Raw genomic sequence first — 17,194 nt, forward strand, 5'->3', positions numbered from 1 at the left:
GAAAGCCTCTGCGCTAAGCTAAAGTGACAACTGAGGAGCGGACTGATGCAATGGAACGCTAATGTTTGTACATATCCACGCACAGTGTAAGACTTCATTCGCCCCAAAACAAGCGCTTACACACACACACACACACATACACATACACGGGACAGCAGCGGGGAAGAGGTTAGCGAAGCGGGCTTGTGGCTGGACGGTCGCCAGTTTGATTTCCCGGATCGGCTGGGAAAAATGTGGGTGGGGGAAGCGATTGAGCAATACTTTCCCCTTCTTCAACAACTACTATCAAAGACCTCTTGAGCAAGGCACTGAACCCCCAACTGCTCCAGTAAAGCTGCTCAGTAGAAGACTGTGGTTGTACTGGGTAGCTCCCAAGTGTGAATGTGCACAACTGTATGAATATGAAGCAGGGTTTTGCTGGGAAAGAACATTGGCTCAGTTGACTCTCCCTGGATAAATAACACACACACACACACACACACACACATTTGGCTGACCGAGAAGAAAAGAAGTGGTGAGGAACATTAGCCTGTAGCTCTGTCACTGGGTCAGAAACACTGTCATTGCAATTTAGGGGATGTGTTGTGTGTGTGTGTGTGTGCGTGTGTGTGTGTGTGTGCAGCACTGAGATCTTCTTGTGGAGAGCCTGGCAGTTATATAATGGCCAACACAAACAAACAGAGTCCTTCCAGGGGACCAGAGGAGAGCCAATAGCTGCATGAGTTCACAGCGCTCAGCCTCGACACTCTGCTGGAAAAATACACAACAGGAAAACACAGAACAAAAAACAATGTGGGTGATCAGAAAAATAAGACGGGAAATGTAAGAGGAGCTGTGACACTTTAACGGTCGGCATTACTCAAACTGTCTTTCTGCTTTTGTTCTTGCTCACTCACCCCAAGCTAGAACCGACAAGGGTTTTTGAAGACGGACATTTTTGGATTTAAGCTGGTTTTTGTGGCGATATTCAATATCTTTAAATCTGCCCAAAAATGACCCTATTATGTTCTCCCCAGAATTCTATTCTTGTCAGGGTGGAAAAGCCTCTGAAACAGCATTCAGACCATCATGGGACACTAAAACTCTCCATTAAAAGCCATACTAATGAAATTCTTTCAGAGTGAGGCAGGCTTCACTGCAGGTTTTACAGACTGAAGCTGTGGAGTAAAATCCTCCCAGCTGTGGTCAGAGAGGAACCTCCATCATATCAGAGGTGGACGACACTGACTGGCTGATATCTGATTTTTAATAAATGGCCATGTCAGCAAATCAGTCTAACCCTACTACAAACTAGCCAAACTTCATTCAAACTAATGTACAAGTTGGTCTTGGCTGATTTTGACCTGTAACTGCTGGACTACCTGATAGAAAACAATCTATATCCAAAATCAGTGTAATATTGCTGGTGCCATGTGGAAACCACATAACTAAATCTAACTTCAGAAGGATTAAATGGTTCTCTGTGGTTTAAAAAAAAAAGTCTCAGACCCTTGGACCCATATTAAACCCTTTCAAAACCCACTGGATAAAACTCTAAACTTCATGATGGTCAAGCTAAAAACAAGGCTGTTCTTCTTAGTTCCTGAAAAGGTCAGCAATATCTTTTGTAATATAAACACTCAATAACACAAATAATTTCAACGGGAGCCAAATTTGCTGCGTTTGAGCGTCAGATAGTAGTGAACGCTGTGTGATGCGAGTCCAGTGTGTTTGCGTGAAAGCTCAGTTCTGTCTGCGTATGAGAGCAGCAGCTAAATCGCTTTAGCGAGAGAGTGGGGAGTGATATAAAACATTCGGCATGAGATGGACGATCGGCTTTGAACCGGCGGCCAAGACCATCAGCCACCGGGGCGAGAGGGGAGGGAGGGAGGGAGGAAGGGAGGGAGGGAGGGAGGAAGGGAGGGAAGTAAACAAGGAGGAAAAGGCCACTGTTAGTTGGAAATGCTGAGGTCATCTGGATCACTGCAGTCATCTGGAAATCACTTTAAAACAGCTATCATCAGGGCAAAACCACCAATCTGTTAGAAACTGAGAGAATCATATTTCAGAAAAATAACTGAAATAATAGAATAGAATAGAATAGAATAGAATATAATAGAAGTGTCTTATACCACTGTATGTGTGTGAGGAGGAATGCAAAGTGATATTAACCTCTTGGCTATTCTATTCTATTCTATTCTATTCTCGGTCACAGTGTCTTTGTGTATTAAATGTGTTTTCCAGGCACACAGCAGAAAACACGTCACAGTCAATGATCCTCATAGGGAAGGTCAGACTGAATATTAAAACTAACCTCAAACTATGTTTCGCACCGAGGAGGGAAAAAACCCCACGCACCAAAAAAATTCGTGTGGTTTATTTTCCATGACCGCTCACACACTGACTGCAAAACATGTCTGTGACACAAACAAAGACCAAACTTTAAATAAATAAAGAAACTAAATAATCAAAATATACAAACAATAAAAAATGCATCTAAAAAACAGGCTCAATTTTGTTAAATTTGGAGTTTAAGCTGCAGTTTAACATCCAATACTACATCTTATCTATGGAGTTGAGATTTGATATTATCACATTAGTGTCAAACAGATACAGTGAGCATTTGAAGTCACATACACACACATACTACATATAAACAGCTTTTGCAGAAATACAGTGTGTGTAGTAATACGCAACCTGCAGCTACCTAGCTATTCAGTGAAAAAACAGCAGAAATGACAAATGTTCTTTGGCAGCTACAGCGAGTGTGTGTGTGTGTGTGTGTGTGTGTGTGTGTGTGTGTGTGTCTATGTCCGTGTGTGTGTGAGCAATGTGATTGTAATAAGCACTGCGGTGCTGGCAAGTTTGAGGATTGTGTGTCTTGATAAATCCAAGAAGAATGTAAACCTGGGTCTGTCTTCAACGTACAGCAGAACAGCTGCTAGCATGTGCGACACACACACACACACACACACACGCGCACACACACGCACACACACATCCGTTTGCTGTTTTAGGATCAAATTAGGGTTGCAGGAATTTCACACTGATGGTAGATAGGAGCTGGTTCACCTGCTCCAGTCCGTTCTAATGACAGATGAAAGCCTGACTTTGCTAGATTAGATCTGGCCTCAAATTCTCTGTGGAAAGGCCGAAGCCTGCTCACAAAACATACAGTAAGCCAGATGCTGACTGACGCGTCCATTCACATCGTACAGTCTGCACAGCTCCGTATCTGCTCACACGTCTCCCTGAAAGAGAAGCGATGACATTTTCCGCTCTGATATGTACTATCAAAATACATTCGCAGTAATATGCACGCCGTCCTGTGAAATATGTCATGACACACATGCGTGGAAGGCACACAGCCACACACACACACACACACACTCACTCATAACTCCAGCTCATAGCGGTGCCCCCCCCCTTTGCCAAAGCCAGACAGAATTTGTGTGTTCTTTTGAAGGCGCCACTAGAAAAACATCCTTGCGTTCACACACATATTTCTGGCCACACACACACACACACACACACACACACACACACACACACACATAGCCCTGCAGGAAGATAATGACAGTCTAATACTAGACCCGGTGTACTCTATTAAAGCCCTTGAATATACTTTGGGGTCTGTATAAACAAAGACAACTGCTCTCTCGCTTCCTCTCCCTCTCAAAGACACACACACACACACACACACACACACACAGAACGGAGGGTAAGGTAAATGGATGATGCTGCATCACGGCGTCTCCTCAAAGAAAACAAAGCATGAAATATTCAGTGAAGGCGCTCCATCGACATCTGACTCAGAGCAAACGCTCAAAGCCAACAACGCTCAATCCAAACACCTCCCACTATCCTCTCTGGGTCTTACATCTACCTCGCCTTCGCTTTTTTACCATAGATATTTAATTGTTTGACTGCGCCTTTGTGGTCTTAGCTAAATCTGTCGGTTTATGTAAGCTGTACATGATAGTTTAGACGAGTGGTTACACCCAGGGGTGCTTGAGGGGGTTCTAGGGGTTCTTGAGGGGGTTCCAGGGGTCCTAAATGGGGGTTCTAGGGGTCCTTAAGGGGGTTCCAGGGGTCCTTTAGGGGGTTCTAGAGGTCCTTGATGGGGTTCTAGGGGTCCTAAAGGGGGTTTCAGGGGTCCTTGAGGGGGTTCTAGGGGTCCTTGAGGGGGTTCCAGGGTCCTTTAAGGGGTTCTAGGGGTCCTTGATGGGTTTCTAGGGGTCCTTGAGGGGGTTCTAGGGGTCATAAAGGGGGTTTCGGGGTCCTTGAGGGGGTTCTAGGGGTCCTTGATGGGGTTCTAGGGGTCCTTGAGGGGGTTCTAGGGGTGCTTGAGGGGGTTCCAGGGGTCCTTGAGGGGGTTCCAGCAGGTCCCCAGCAAAATGAAGAACACTTTAATTTCACTATAATTCAAATCACTAGAAAGTATCCCAATCAGAGGATGTATATGATTCTGATCATAGGTTTCTCTCTCACCACTATCTCCCCATATACAGTGTAGACAGTTCTTCAATTCAACACTAAATCAACAACAAAGTCCTCCCACATGGAGCCCTGGGATAAAATCTCATCAAATGGGGGTCCGGGGCCCAGTGTGTGTCTATTTGTAGGTCTGTGACATGACAATGTTTGAGAAACCCCAGTACATCTGTTTCAATCTGTTTTTTCGCTGCCTGCAAACACTGTAGCCATAGCTATGTTTTCATCTCTTTTCCAGCTTCGTCGCGATCTATCTGTACGCTGATCTAACCTCCGCACACTCATCTATCCGTTAACACAGAGGGCCTGGAGAGCAAGCTGCGCGCTGGGGCCCCCGCCGGCTGCACCCGGGGGGGGGGCCTCTGTGGGGGCTCTGTTGGTGCAGCTGTCCCACTCTGGGGTAACACAAGACCTTATTAGAGTCCATTAGACCTCTCTGAAACTAATAAGAGATTGTCAAATACATCCAAACATTCACACAAGTCGCACAGACACAGGAAGTGAAAGGAGGGTGGTGGTGGTGGTGGTGGGGGGGGTCAACGCCGAGGCATCGTCTCCCCGTCTGCCATTTGTCTGCATATGTTGTCCGCTGCTGTCATTTGAAAACCTTGTAACTCCAACTTTTGAGTTTTGTTGTTTTTTTTAACTTATAGAAAGGTTAACTTAATAGAAAGGTGATATTTATGGATTGAAGCTGCCAATAGTCAATATTGTAAGTTTGATTATTTTCATGGTCTAGCTGTGAGGAACCTCCATCATATCAGAGGTGGATGATACTAACTGGCCGATATCTGAACAGCCCAATATTGATAACAATTGATACATCAGTCTAATTCTAGTTTACATGATTCTTTACACGCTGCAAGTTTCCACATGAAATGCAAACTCAATCTCCATGTGAGGTCATTTTGTTTCTCTCCTGAAGAGTTTACATTTTGGACATACAAGGTTTTCATCCGACAGCTGCGACAGTATTTCTCCCCCTGTCTGGACGGTGAGACGGGCTCGTATGGAGACCAGAGCCCCGGGGAAAGGGCTTCCCTTGGCCCTGACAGCAGGGGCTTGACCTGGGAGACTGCCTTTGATCTTTAATTAACACTGGGCATGGCTCTGGAGAGGAGAGAGCTGATTAACATGGAAGGATTTGGGACCGGCTACAACAACTAGCATTAAGACAGCAAAACACAGACTAAGGGCGTGTTCACACTATTCCGCTTTTTTCGAACTACCACCACGTTTTTAAGTTTAAAGTCACTGTGGAGCAGACAGAAAGTGACAAAAAGATGCTACGTCTGGCTTCTTTTTAAGCGGAGCACTTTCTGACACTGAGAAAATAGGAGTATATATGACATGGACCAAGCTGACCAATCACAACAAAGTGGAGGGTTTCATGCTTACATAGGCAGCTGGTTGGATCCTCTGCCTCTATCACCAAAGTCAGCAGCCACCAGTCTTCTCTTTGCTGTGGTCAAGCAAAACACACTGAAACCCAAACCAGTGGTACATGCAACAAGCATGTGTGTACCTGCATCTATTGCTGTTTTATGCAACCTGCATTTATTTTGCCATGGAAACAAAATGCCGCACATCATCACCAGCTGAATAGAACATTTGATATTGATATTAGAGCTAAATAGTGATTGTGTGACCTGCTTTTTCATATTATCACGATAAAATGTGGTTGAGGCAACAAAAAAGCAGAATACTGTGAACACACCCTTACGGGGCTGTTACACTAGACACACTAGAGACACGACACGCCTACTCGCAGAGTGCCGCAGATAAGCACTGCCACTGTAATCAATGAAAGCTGTTATACCAGCCATGGAAGCCACACGCTGGAAATCCATTTTTGCACGAATGGTGTATTATTTTTTCCTCTACATGAATATATGCGGCCCTTTTACACAGAAAAGTCTTATAAAAAACCTATGTAAATGCGAAGAAACTGTAAAAAAATAAATGTAAAAGTAATGAGATGGAAGACCCTAGACCACAATTTCTTGGTCGAGGTGACTGTGATGACATTTCACCCTTAAACCCATGGGTTGCTTCACCCTCCCCATTCCAGCCCAAAAGAAGTAAATAAAGTTCCCATGGGGGCATCATTTATTTTGTGTTGTTGACCAACATGGATGACGTGAAGCAGATTGTTGATTGTTGAAGCAGAGAAGTACAAAGAACTGTACAACCCCAATAACGCCTTCCATAAGGACAATAAGAAAAAAAGAAGCCACAATTGCATCTGCCATTGAATCATCAGGTGGGCAATGTTTGTCATGGCTACAGTTTAGTCCATAGGCCTAAGGTACTATCAGCTCCTTCCATTACAGAATACATGCATTGTTGGTGTAGCAGACAGGCTTAAGACGGGCTGAAAACCAAAGGAAAAGGCAGGCAGACAGACATGCAGAAGGAGCATATTCCCATTCCACTTCTGTAACCACCACCAAGAGGACAATAGACTTTGGGGTGAGATGGAGTATCTCCAGACTCCACTGTCCGCCCACTCATGCCTCCTCCAACACCCACGACCATCACCGCAAATATTCCAGCAGTCACCATCCACTCCACCCCTCTCCTTCCCTCGGCCCTATCAGCCCCACCCTGGCTACTCTGGTTCAGATCTTCCCATGGCTGATGAAGTGATGCAGAGCGACTCGCCATATAACTACTGCAGGCCTGAAGACCTGGACAACACATCACACGCAAGCAATGGAAATTCACATGTACAAGTACACACACATCCACCGACACCCTGGGATTCCTGTGTTCTTTTGAAGGCACCACACACACACACACATATACACAGGCTGGGCATTGGGCATTAAAGATTCTGGGCTGACAGATATGAGGTGTGAGAGTCTCCTCATCAAACACGTGACTATCATATAACACATGCAGCATTTCAGACAAGGAGAGACATGAAAAATACAGTAGATGTGATTTCACTTCTACATGCTGCCGGTCCTGAGATGGAACAGGCGCAAAAGGAAAAAAAGAGAGGGATTACATAGGAAGAAAGGCAGAAGCCGGAGAGGAAGAACAGGAGACAAAACAAGCGTGAGAACACTGTTGAGAGATGAAACGAGGAACTGAATGAATGTCTGTCTTACTTTGGCAGGCGCTGCTTCGCTCCTCGTACCCCGGGTTACATAGACACTTCCCTATGGGCACCAGCCACTCCCCCTCCGTGCTGCAGTACATTCGCGGAGGCTCCTCCTCCTTGGAGTGATTGACGCACGAGCCTTTGACCTCCACCAGCGACTGGGAGTCCATGGGCACCGTGTCGGGGAACGAGGCCAGGTTCCGCACGGTGTGCGGGCACTTCTTGAAGTAAACCCTCACGGAAACCAAGGCCACGCAGGCGCCCACGTCCTGGAACGCCAGGTAGAAGCCCTTCTTGGTCATGGGCCCCACCTCCCGCACCTCCGTGTTGAGCTTGAGGATGCGGTCGCCCAGGTCCATCTGGGTGAAGCTCTCGTCGGCGGCGATGGTGTCGATCTTGGAGAACTGGTGCTCCCGGAAGCGGCTGCCCTGGTCGTCGTCCGTCTCCAGGTAGAGGAGGTTGAAGGTCTCCTTGCAGGTGCCCAGGACCAGCGGGATGGAGTTGCAGTCCCGCAGAGTGAACTTGAGCTCCACGTAGATCTTCTGGGCCGACTGGCGCGCGATCCAGTTGGTGCGGAGCCAGTTGTTCTGGCTGTACTCCATCACATTACACACCTGGAAGGTCCTGATGGGAGTGTAGTGCTCGTCCACCCCACTGATCTCCTCCCACTGAGAGAGAGGAATGAGGGAGGGAGGGGTGGAAGAGAGGGAGAGAAAGAGGGAGAGAGAGAGAGAGAGAGAGAGAGGCGTTGCAGCAACAGAGAGACGAGAGAAGGAAGGAGGAAAGAAGGGGAGAAGGAGAGATAAATAATCAGGGAGGCAAAGGAAGAAGGGAAGTGTGGAAGAACGAGAGAGTTGCAGCAGAAGAAAAGAGGAAAGATGATGAAGGGAGGAATGATAGAGAAAGAAAGAAGGAGGGAGGCAAAGGGAGGAAAAAAGTGGGAAAAAAGACAGACAAGGGAAGGAAGGAGGACGAAAGAGAGTAAAGGGAAGAAGGAAAAATAAATAGAGGGGCAGGCGAAGGAGGAAGGGAGGTAAGAAGGGAAGAAAGACGAGTGGGAGCAAGAAAAGATGAGAGAAGGAAGAAGGGAAAGAAGGGTGAAGGGAAGAAGGAAAGAAAGAAGGAAGGAGGGAGGCAAACGAAGGAGTGGAAGAAAGAGAAAAGGAGTTATAGGAGCAACAGAGGAGAACAGATGAGAGGAGAAAGATATGGAGAGAAGGTGAAGGATAAAGAAAGAGGGAGGGATGGAAGAAAGATAGAGGTTCGGGCGCAACAGAGAAGAAAAGACGGGAAGAAAACATTATCGGAGGAAGAGGAGGGAAGGTGACGAGGGAGAAAGGAAAAGGGAAGCGTTGGAGAGAGAGAAGAGAGGGAGGAACAAAAGGAAAGGAGGGGGGCGACAGCAGAGAGAAAAATAAAGTTATCTCCACCCTTTAAGCATTTACAGATTAATTATTTAGATCAAATCCACTCTTGCTGCATACTAAACATCTAATAAACACCGGGCCAAAAACCACACTACCAGATTTCTTGTAGATTACTCAAACTAATTAAAAAGCAAACTTGCTGTCTTAGCCAAATTTTCTAGATTGGGGCGCTGTGAAAATATCTGTGAGAAAAACCACGAAGTATGATTTCCCACTTCAATCCTCTTAAATTGGTGTGAGGCTGCTTAATTGGCGCTAAATATTAACAAAATCCCGTAGTGTGTTTTTTTTCCCACCCTTAGACTAACATTCTTTTCTCTACAAGTGAAGACATTCAAGCTGCGGTCTTGTTGACTTGCATCACATGTTCACAGCACTATACGGCTAACAAAGGAAACGTGCGGAATCCACTATGAAACAAAAGCAGCTATGGACAGTGGTGAATTCAATGTAGACCAGGAGCGTTTGTGTCCATCTTACATTTTCCCTCCACTGGGAGAAAGCGGTGCGAGAGGAGAGGAGAAAAGAGAGAAGGGGGGGTCATTCCTTGAGATTTCAACACACAGCGGGAAGACTCATTGATCATGCGCTTTTTGGCGGCGCCGTCTGGGCAAATCAACAGTGAATCAGAGCAATGATGAATGGGCAAACACCTGGAACACTGGGCTCATTGTGGTTTAAGTGACAGTCATTAGAACGGATGGGCCTAAATGGCTAAATGGATGCTTTCTTTTTTCTTTTTTTTTTTTGTTGTTGTCATTGGCGCAATTCTGAATGGATGTGTGCCTGAATGAGCAATGCCTTCTTCAAAAAGAGAGAGAGAGAGAGAGAGAGAGAGAGAGAGAGAGAGAGAGAGAGAGAGCGGCTTTCTGGATAAGTGGAAACTGAATTACCGCTCCGTTCACACACACATTAATGGAAACATACACACACACATACATTGACATGAAGCCGATGTGAAGTATTCAAAGTCTCATAGCGGCCCGACTCAGCAGGTGCTTTCAACTTGAACGTAGAAATTAATGACGAGTTAAAAGTCTAGGGTCTCTATTACTTTAATAGAGTGTGTGAATGTGTGTGTGTGTGTGGGTGGAAGGAGGAGGGGGGGGTGTAAAGCATATCTGTGAGTGTCTGGTGTTCAAGGAGCTCTCAGACTGAAGGATGGCCACTTGCTTTTCATCTCACAGCGGAGTTAATGAAACACCCTCGAGAGAGAGAGAGAGAGAGAGAGAGAGAGAGAGAGAGAGAGAGAGAGAGAGAGAGAGAGAGAGAGAGAGAGAGAGAGGGAGGGGGAGAGAAAAAAAAGAAGGAGCCAAAGAGATAGACATAAAAAGTGAGCGAGAGAGAGGGAGAGGGAGGGAGAGATAAAGCGAGAGGGGGAAAGACTGCGTCGATGTTTAGTCTCTTCCGTCATGCTTTCTTTGGCATCACCTCATTCATCAGAGCGCAGTCGGGGCCCTCTCTGTGGGGTTAACAATAACAGGGAACAGCAGATACAGTTGAGTGGGGGCTAAATATGGAAAGGTGAACTTTACCCCGTGAAATTTGGCCTCGCTTTACTCGCATGAGTTCGATCGCTCCACTTGGAAAAATAAGCGGCGAAAGTGGCGCGATGACATGCAAGCCGGTTGGATGACACCACTTGTACAGAAAGCAGCAGGGTGACAATCCCAGCCATTCTGATTAGTGGTTTTGGTTTATCTTTCTTAATAGGACAATGCAGATTACTTGATTTTTTATTCTGTCATGTTTGGATATTAATCTTTTTACACCTGGCTTGGCAGCAGCAGCACCAATGTCTTCTTTGTGGAATCTAGCTTTTATCATCTTTATGTGCATATGATGTCATTAGTCAGTGTTATTGGTCGCAAATACCCAGTGTACATTTTTCCCCGCTGTAAATACTAAGAGGAGGGAGAAATTTACAGGTGCTTGAATAGGATAATGGATAATGAATAGGCGCAATCTTGAAGCTGATTGGCTGTTCATTGCCATTCCACTGGCATCTCACTCTGTTTGCTTCCTTCCATTGACTTTGCATGCATTCATGCCACCTTTAAAATATCTTTTATCATTTTTTTCACATTCTGTCTGAACATAGGGTTAGAGGGCTAAGACATGGAAGAAGCCTAGTGTTGGGTGGTCAATGAGAGGTCTTTAATCATACAAAGTAGATATGTGTGTGGAGGCTATAGTACCAATATGTGAATGTTAAATGTATGATACTAATATCTTTTGTCTCTCCAAGGGTATTTAAATGAAGATTCCGCCTTAGGGCTTATAACAATCACTGCTCCTCTTTGCCCCACAGTGGAATAGTGAAAAAATTAGAGCAACATTGTAAATTGGTCATTTCAAGCCAGAGATATTCAATGAAATGACTGCAAATGCCTTTTTTTTTTATCTCAATTAGGAAGAACTAAATGTGTGTTGGCTGGCTGTCTGGTTGCCTCTCTCTTCCCATGATCTGCCATCTAATGAACTGAAAACACTTGGAAACACTTGGAGGATGGAGCTACTGTAAATGGGGCAGACTTGGAAGGGAAACGTCCACAGTGGATTGGGCCGATCCCGTCACGCTGCTTCAAGAGTTTTTGTATTTATTGAGCCGGTTAATGTTTCACTCCATTGTTTCATATTGCAGTCCCTTCACTCTGAAAAGCAGCCTACTCTGAAACTAGTTTCTACCACAGTGCTCGACCTGAAGGTGGAGGGAACAGTGTGTGTGTGCATGCGTGCGCCTGCATACATGCGATATTGAGCAAATGTATTCAGGTTGTGTGTGTGTGTGTGTGTGTGTGTATAGTCTCTGTAAGCAGATGTCTGTGGGCCGGGGGTTTATGCCGTTATCCCTTCATGTATTTTCATGTCCGGCGATATGATGCAAACTGGGCTAAATCTAAAGTGACTGCGAGTGATGGCTCTCCGCTTTTAAGCCGTCTTTGGGAGGGGGACTGCAGTGGGCTGAATACAAACACACAGAGGGCTCAAAATCAAACCCAGGTGTGTGTACAGTATGTGTGTATGCGTGTATGTGCTTGTGTGTGTGTGTGAGTGTGTGCGAGTGTGTTTGGTATGCTATATCCCATTCCAGAGAGAATGACTGGGCTTGAACAAGGCCCTGCCAAAGTAAATGAGACCTCCAGTATGATGTGAGGATCCCACTCTGGAGAATAGCATCTATTACATGGAGCTATCCCCCCCCCACCCCCTCCCCCCCCCCACCCCCCACTCTTCCCATGCATGACATCATTAGATTTAACTCCTCCACCCCCAAATCACTTCCTTAGGTTTGATAGGTTAGGCTGATTCTCTCTCTCTCTCTCTCTCTCTCTCTCTCTCTCGCTCTCTCTACTAAGTGTGAAACGGCTGTGAGGAGAGAGAGTTTTGTACATCCGTTGCTCCAGCCCCAACAATGATGATGAGGAGTTTTCAGCCATCGATCTGAGAGACGGCATCTCCAGCTGTGTGTGTGTATTGTGTGAGTGAATGTGTGTGTGTGTGTCTGAGAGAGTGAGAGAGAGAGAGAGAATATGGAGGGAAAGAAGAAACCAGTAGAAGGTGCAGCTGACAAAAGTATGAGCTCACACACACACACACACTCACACATATGCATGTACACAGCTAGTCTTCAGAATTACAGCATTGCAGGCTGGTGTTTCGGAGAAAGAAAGTGAGACAAAGAGTAAGATGGAGGGAGAGAGAGAGAGAGAGAGAGAGAGAGAGAGAGAGAGAGAGAGAGAGAGAGACATGTAATAACATTACGATCCAGCTCCAGATCGCCTTACAGAGGAATTGCATTAGTTAGGAGAGAGTGACATGTCCTATGGCCCTATGGTGGTATCATATGCATGGCCACAGTACTGTACTGTACATACACACACACACACACACACACACACACACACACACACACACACAGAATCAGATGCAGCACAAGTCTCTCAGTTTTCTTACTCATCTCTCTCATTGAAATGCCAACGAGGTTGCAATTAGGGATTCGGTTACAGGAGTTCCATTATAGGAGAGAAGGAGGCATTTGTGTGTGTGTGTGTGTGTGTGTGTGTGTGTGTGTGTGTGAGTGTGAGAAGAAAGCATATCAAAGAGAGAGAAAAAAAGTGGAAAATAGCGACAGATCTACTGGCAACGGAGTGAAACTACTCCATAGCCACCAGTATTAGACTGTGGTTATACTGGGCAGCTCCCAGTGTGAATGTGTGTAACTGTGTGAATGTCAACTTTCCCTGAATAAATAAAGGTTGAAAAAAAAAAGGCCGTCCCTGAGTAGCCAACCCCTTGTTTCTCTCCAGGGGGCCGTTACTCCTCTCCCCTCGCCCTCTAATTGATATATAACAACACCAGGACCCACCACCTGACCTTGTGACCTTTGACCCTGACCCCCGGTGGTCACAGCTGGGGTCGGGGGTGGAGGGGTGGAGGGGTGGTGGTGGTGTGAACTTGCCCCTGGCCTGCTCTGATCTGTGCTGTAGGTAGGTGAAGCGGCTGCAGGGACAGTAAAGTGGAGGGCGGTAACTGGATCCGCTCAGGACGTTACAGCTAAACAGCAACAGGCACGTCCCAGAGGCACCGAGTCAGCAGGCCGCTTCACCCGCTTCAAAGACCCGCAGGTCAGCGGGAGTTAATGGACTGGGATAGGATAACAATGCATTGGGACCGAGATTGGCTATATTTTAAGCAGCAGTATTGAGAATGAGCGTCCTCCATTCCAAAAGTTCACTGTTTAAGCTGATGTCTAATGATTATCCTGCTTCACATTCACACTGGGAGCTGCCCAGTACAACCACAGTCTTCTACTGTTGGACACTGGGCAGATCTACTGGAAACGTTGGGGGTTCAGTGCTTTACTCAAGGGCACCACAACTATAGTTGATGAGGGAAGGGAGAGCATTATCTATTCACTTTCCACATACATATTTTGTAGATTTCTGTGGGTTTGAACCGGCAATCTTCCAGTCATTAGCCTGCTTCTCTAATCTATAAACTACTACCACACCCCCTTTCATGGGAAATATATGATAATATATTTAAAAAATGTTATGAATTGTAAATCTTTTAAAAGTTTGTGGCCTTTTTCAGTGAAAAAAATGCATGTGCCAACATTCTGTTTTATTGTGGGGTTTATTTGTTATGCTATGGGGTATATCTGTTATAATATGTGGTATATTTTGTTATTATATGGGTGTATTTGTTGTATTATTCAATATATTTGTTATATTATGGGGTATATTTGTTATATTAGGGGGTATATTTGTTATACAGTTCAATAGGGTATATTTGTTACAACATGGTGTATATTTATTATATTATGGGGTGCATTAAATGTGATCCTCTCCCCACTGTTTACTGAAGGCAGGGGGTCAACAAGGGAGGAAACACAAGCTGCCATTGATCAGATGTGTGTCCAATAAGAGGCATCATGTTCAGCCCTATAAAGACACAAATCATAGTAGAGACGGAGTGTGTGTGTGTGTGTGTGTGTGTGTGTCTGTGCATACGGCTGTCCACTACCCTGCTACAGCTGGAGAGGGGGTGGCACTGGAAACTGGAGCGTCCACAACAAGTGCAGAGCCAGCTTACATTTCCAGCTCCAGAGAGGTCGCGGGGTCGCAGCCACGACAACTGCAGCGTATCAGTCAGAGGGCTTTTCATCAGGGGGAAACCATAACACACCCTCCATACCTCCTCCTCTTCCTCCCTCCTCCTCCTCCTCCTCCTCACCAGGCCCTGGCCTTGCCCCGCTAATCCTGCTTTATGCCTTGCTCAAGGGCAGGAGAGTGTATTACTCATTCACGTTCCCAAAACACATTTTCAAACTGGCAACCTTCCAGTAACAAGCTCGCTTCTCTATCCTGTAGGCTCCTATATTTAATAGAATTGATTTGAGGTCTTTTTTCAGCAAAAAGTGCATGTGTACAACATTCTATTATACTATGGGGTATATATTCTTGTACTATGGCGTATATTTGTTATATTATGGGGTATTTTTGTTATGCGATGGGGTATATTTGTTATACTATGGGGTATATTTCTTGTATTATGGGGTGTATTTGTTATACTATGGGGTATATTTCTTGTCACGCACTTGACACACACTTTATACCTCCTCCTCTTCCTCCTCCCTCCTCCTCCTCACCAGCCCCTAGCCTTGCCCCGCTAATCCTCGTTTATGGACGGGCTTTTCTCAGCACTCTCTCTCTCTCTCTCTCTCTCTCTCTCTCTCTTTCTGTGGTGGGGTGGGGAGCTTTATGTTGGTCAGGTTGAATGTGTGGACGGGGTGGTGGTGGTGGTCGGGCGGGGCGGGGGGGGTGGGGGTGGGGGGGGGGGCGGGGGATACGGGCTTTAAGAGCCCTCAGGGTGACTAAAGAAGTTGAAGCAGCAGTCTGGACTCTGAGAGCCGAGAGGGGAAAGCTGGCCAACTGAATTGGTGGAGCCCGTCCAAAATATAAAGAGCCATGCCATTATACTGCCCCCCCCCCACACACACACACACACACACACACACACACCCAGCCACCCCCACCCCCTCCTGTCCAGACCTGAGAATGGGAACGTGAGATGCGTATGTGTGTGTGTGTGGCTTCCAACACATGATAGAGTTTCTCATTATTCCCGACAGTATATGCAGTGGAAAGGCGATCCTATTTTCCCTCCTTAAAGTAAGATCTCCAAAACCAGCTTCCAATGTTTTTTTTTTGTTTTTTTTGATAACATGGAGCTTTTTCTATAGCAGTCAAGCTTCTTCATGGAGATGCAAAACGTCTGTTGATGTCATTGTTACTAACAGACTCACACTGTATCGGAGGGGAACAAGCCCAACAGTTAAAAACCAGTTACAAGGAAAATGTTTTGCTGCACACACAGCTCAAAATTCTACATGTTTTCTCTTTTGATGCCGATGTTATAGTCCCACTGAAAATAACAGACTTGTGTTGTGGCAAACGTCTATGCACAGTGGTAGCTGTCATAAGCTGTTTCCATTCAACAGTCAAGCAAATTTTCAATGATCTTTTGAAAATGTTGCAAAAAAGAAAATGCAAATTCAGTGTGATTCCATCAGCTGGGTTGAGGCGAATAAAAAGGTTTCCTCAGCATAGAATTACATAAAAAATGACAAAAAATGGAAAGTCTGTCAAGAATTGATCAGAAAGCCACTTTTCAACTGCTGTGCAGTGAGACTGACCGAAGCTTATGCTGTTATTTACTCAGCAAATGCAGTTCCATCACTATTCATTGCATAATTTCTTCATTGATAAAAAACTTATTTTCCTCCTCAAGCAAGTATAAAAGCATATTTTTTGCAAAGCTGAGGATTTTTTTTAATCAAAATTTGCTGTTTCCATTCAGCTTTTCTAATTCCATACATCATCAAAATGCTTGGACGGAGACCCAAGTCCCTTGTGGATTTATCCCTTTTTAGTACTTGTGCAACCGCTGCAGCCGACTGTATTCTCTCAATTAGAACTAGATTTCCAAATCGCAAAACAAAAACTCCTTCTGAGAGCTGAAGAGAAAACAAGATTAGAATTTTCCAAATAGTTCCTTTTGGATGCGGCGCGACAATGCAGTATCCTCTGCTGCATTGAATGAAAAATAGAACTTCTCCATCTGTATGCATCTGTCAATACTACAACATATTTTACAGCCTCTGCACACGTACTTTCTGTTCTGTATGCACAGCCACTGTCTGGGATGCTGGTTTGTTGCTGAAGAATGCGTTCAAAGCATGCAAGAGTGTAATCTTTAACACTCTTTAGTCTTGTGAAGGGCTAAGCCCCCCGGACACCGCTCAGCAATCAGCCTGCCTCCTAGACAGATAACAGTAAATCTGGATCACACGCACACACACACACACACACACTCATCAGTCCAGTCGGTGGCTACGGAGTGAACATCCGGGGGAGGCTAAGCTCTTAATTTGTTCTGACCGGAGCACTTTATGTCTCGGCAGGCCAATAGCCCCGGCCTCTCCATCAATGCGAGTGTGTGTTTATGTGTGTGTGTGTGTGTGTGTGTGTAAGGCCTCAGCACCACTGCCACATTATGAGAAATCATTTGTGAGCGGCGGTCTCCCAGGGCAGGCTGCTTATCGGAGCGCAGTCAGCGGATGACGTGAGTAATTACAGATGATTCACCTTGAGGACTTGATCATCAGCAATATCTCTCT

At 45.6% G+C, this 17,194-nt stretch overlaps 1 protein-coding gene across 3 annotated transcripts in view; it reads right to left on the bottom strand.

Annotated features, from left to right (window-relative positions):
- Window positions 1-17,194, bottom strand: part of epha3 (eph receptor A3) — a 120,801-nt gene that overhangs the window by 91,901 nt on the left and 11,706 nt on the right. For 2 of the 3 annotated variants that reach the window (XM_071907262.2, XM_071907261.2), the window contains exon 3: window positions 7,590-8,250. In XM_071907262.2, the coding sequence (XP_071763363.2) occupies window positions 7,590-8,250 (661 nt within the window). Of the gene's footprint in view, window positions 1-7,589; window positions 8,251-9,489; window positions 9,502-17,194 lie in introns of all 3 variants that reach the window. The other variant, XM_071907263.2, reaches the window with a different exon arrangement.

Source organism: Centroberyx gerrardi, chromosome 10 (assembly GCF_048128805.1).
Source record: "Centroberyx gerrardi isolate f3 chromosome 10, fCenGer3.hap1.cur.20231027, whole genome shotgun sequence".
Taxonomy (NCBI): domain Eukaryota; kingdom Metazoa; phylum Chordata; class Actinopteri; order Beryciformes; family Berycidae; genus Centroberyx; species Centroberyx gerrardi.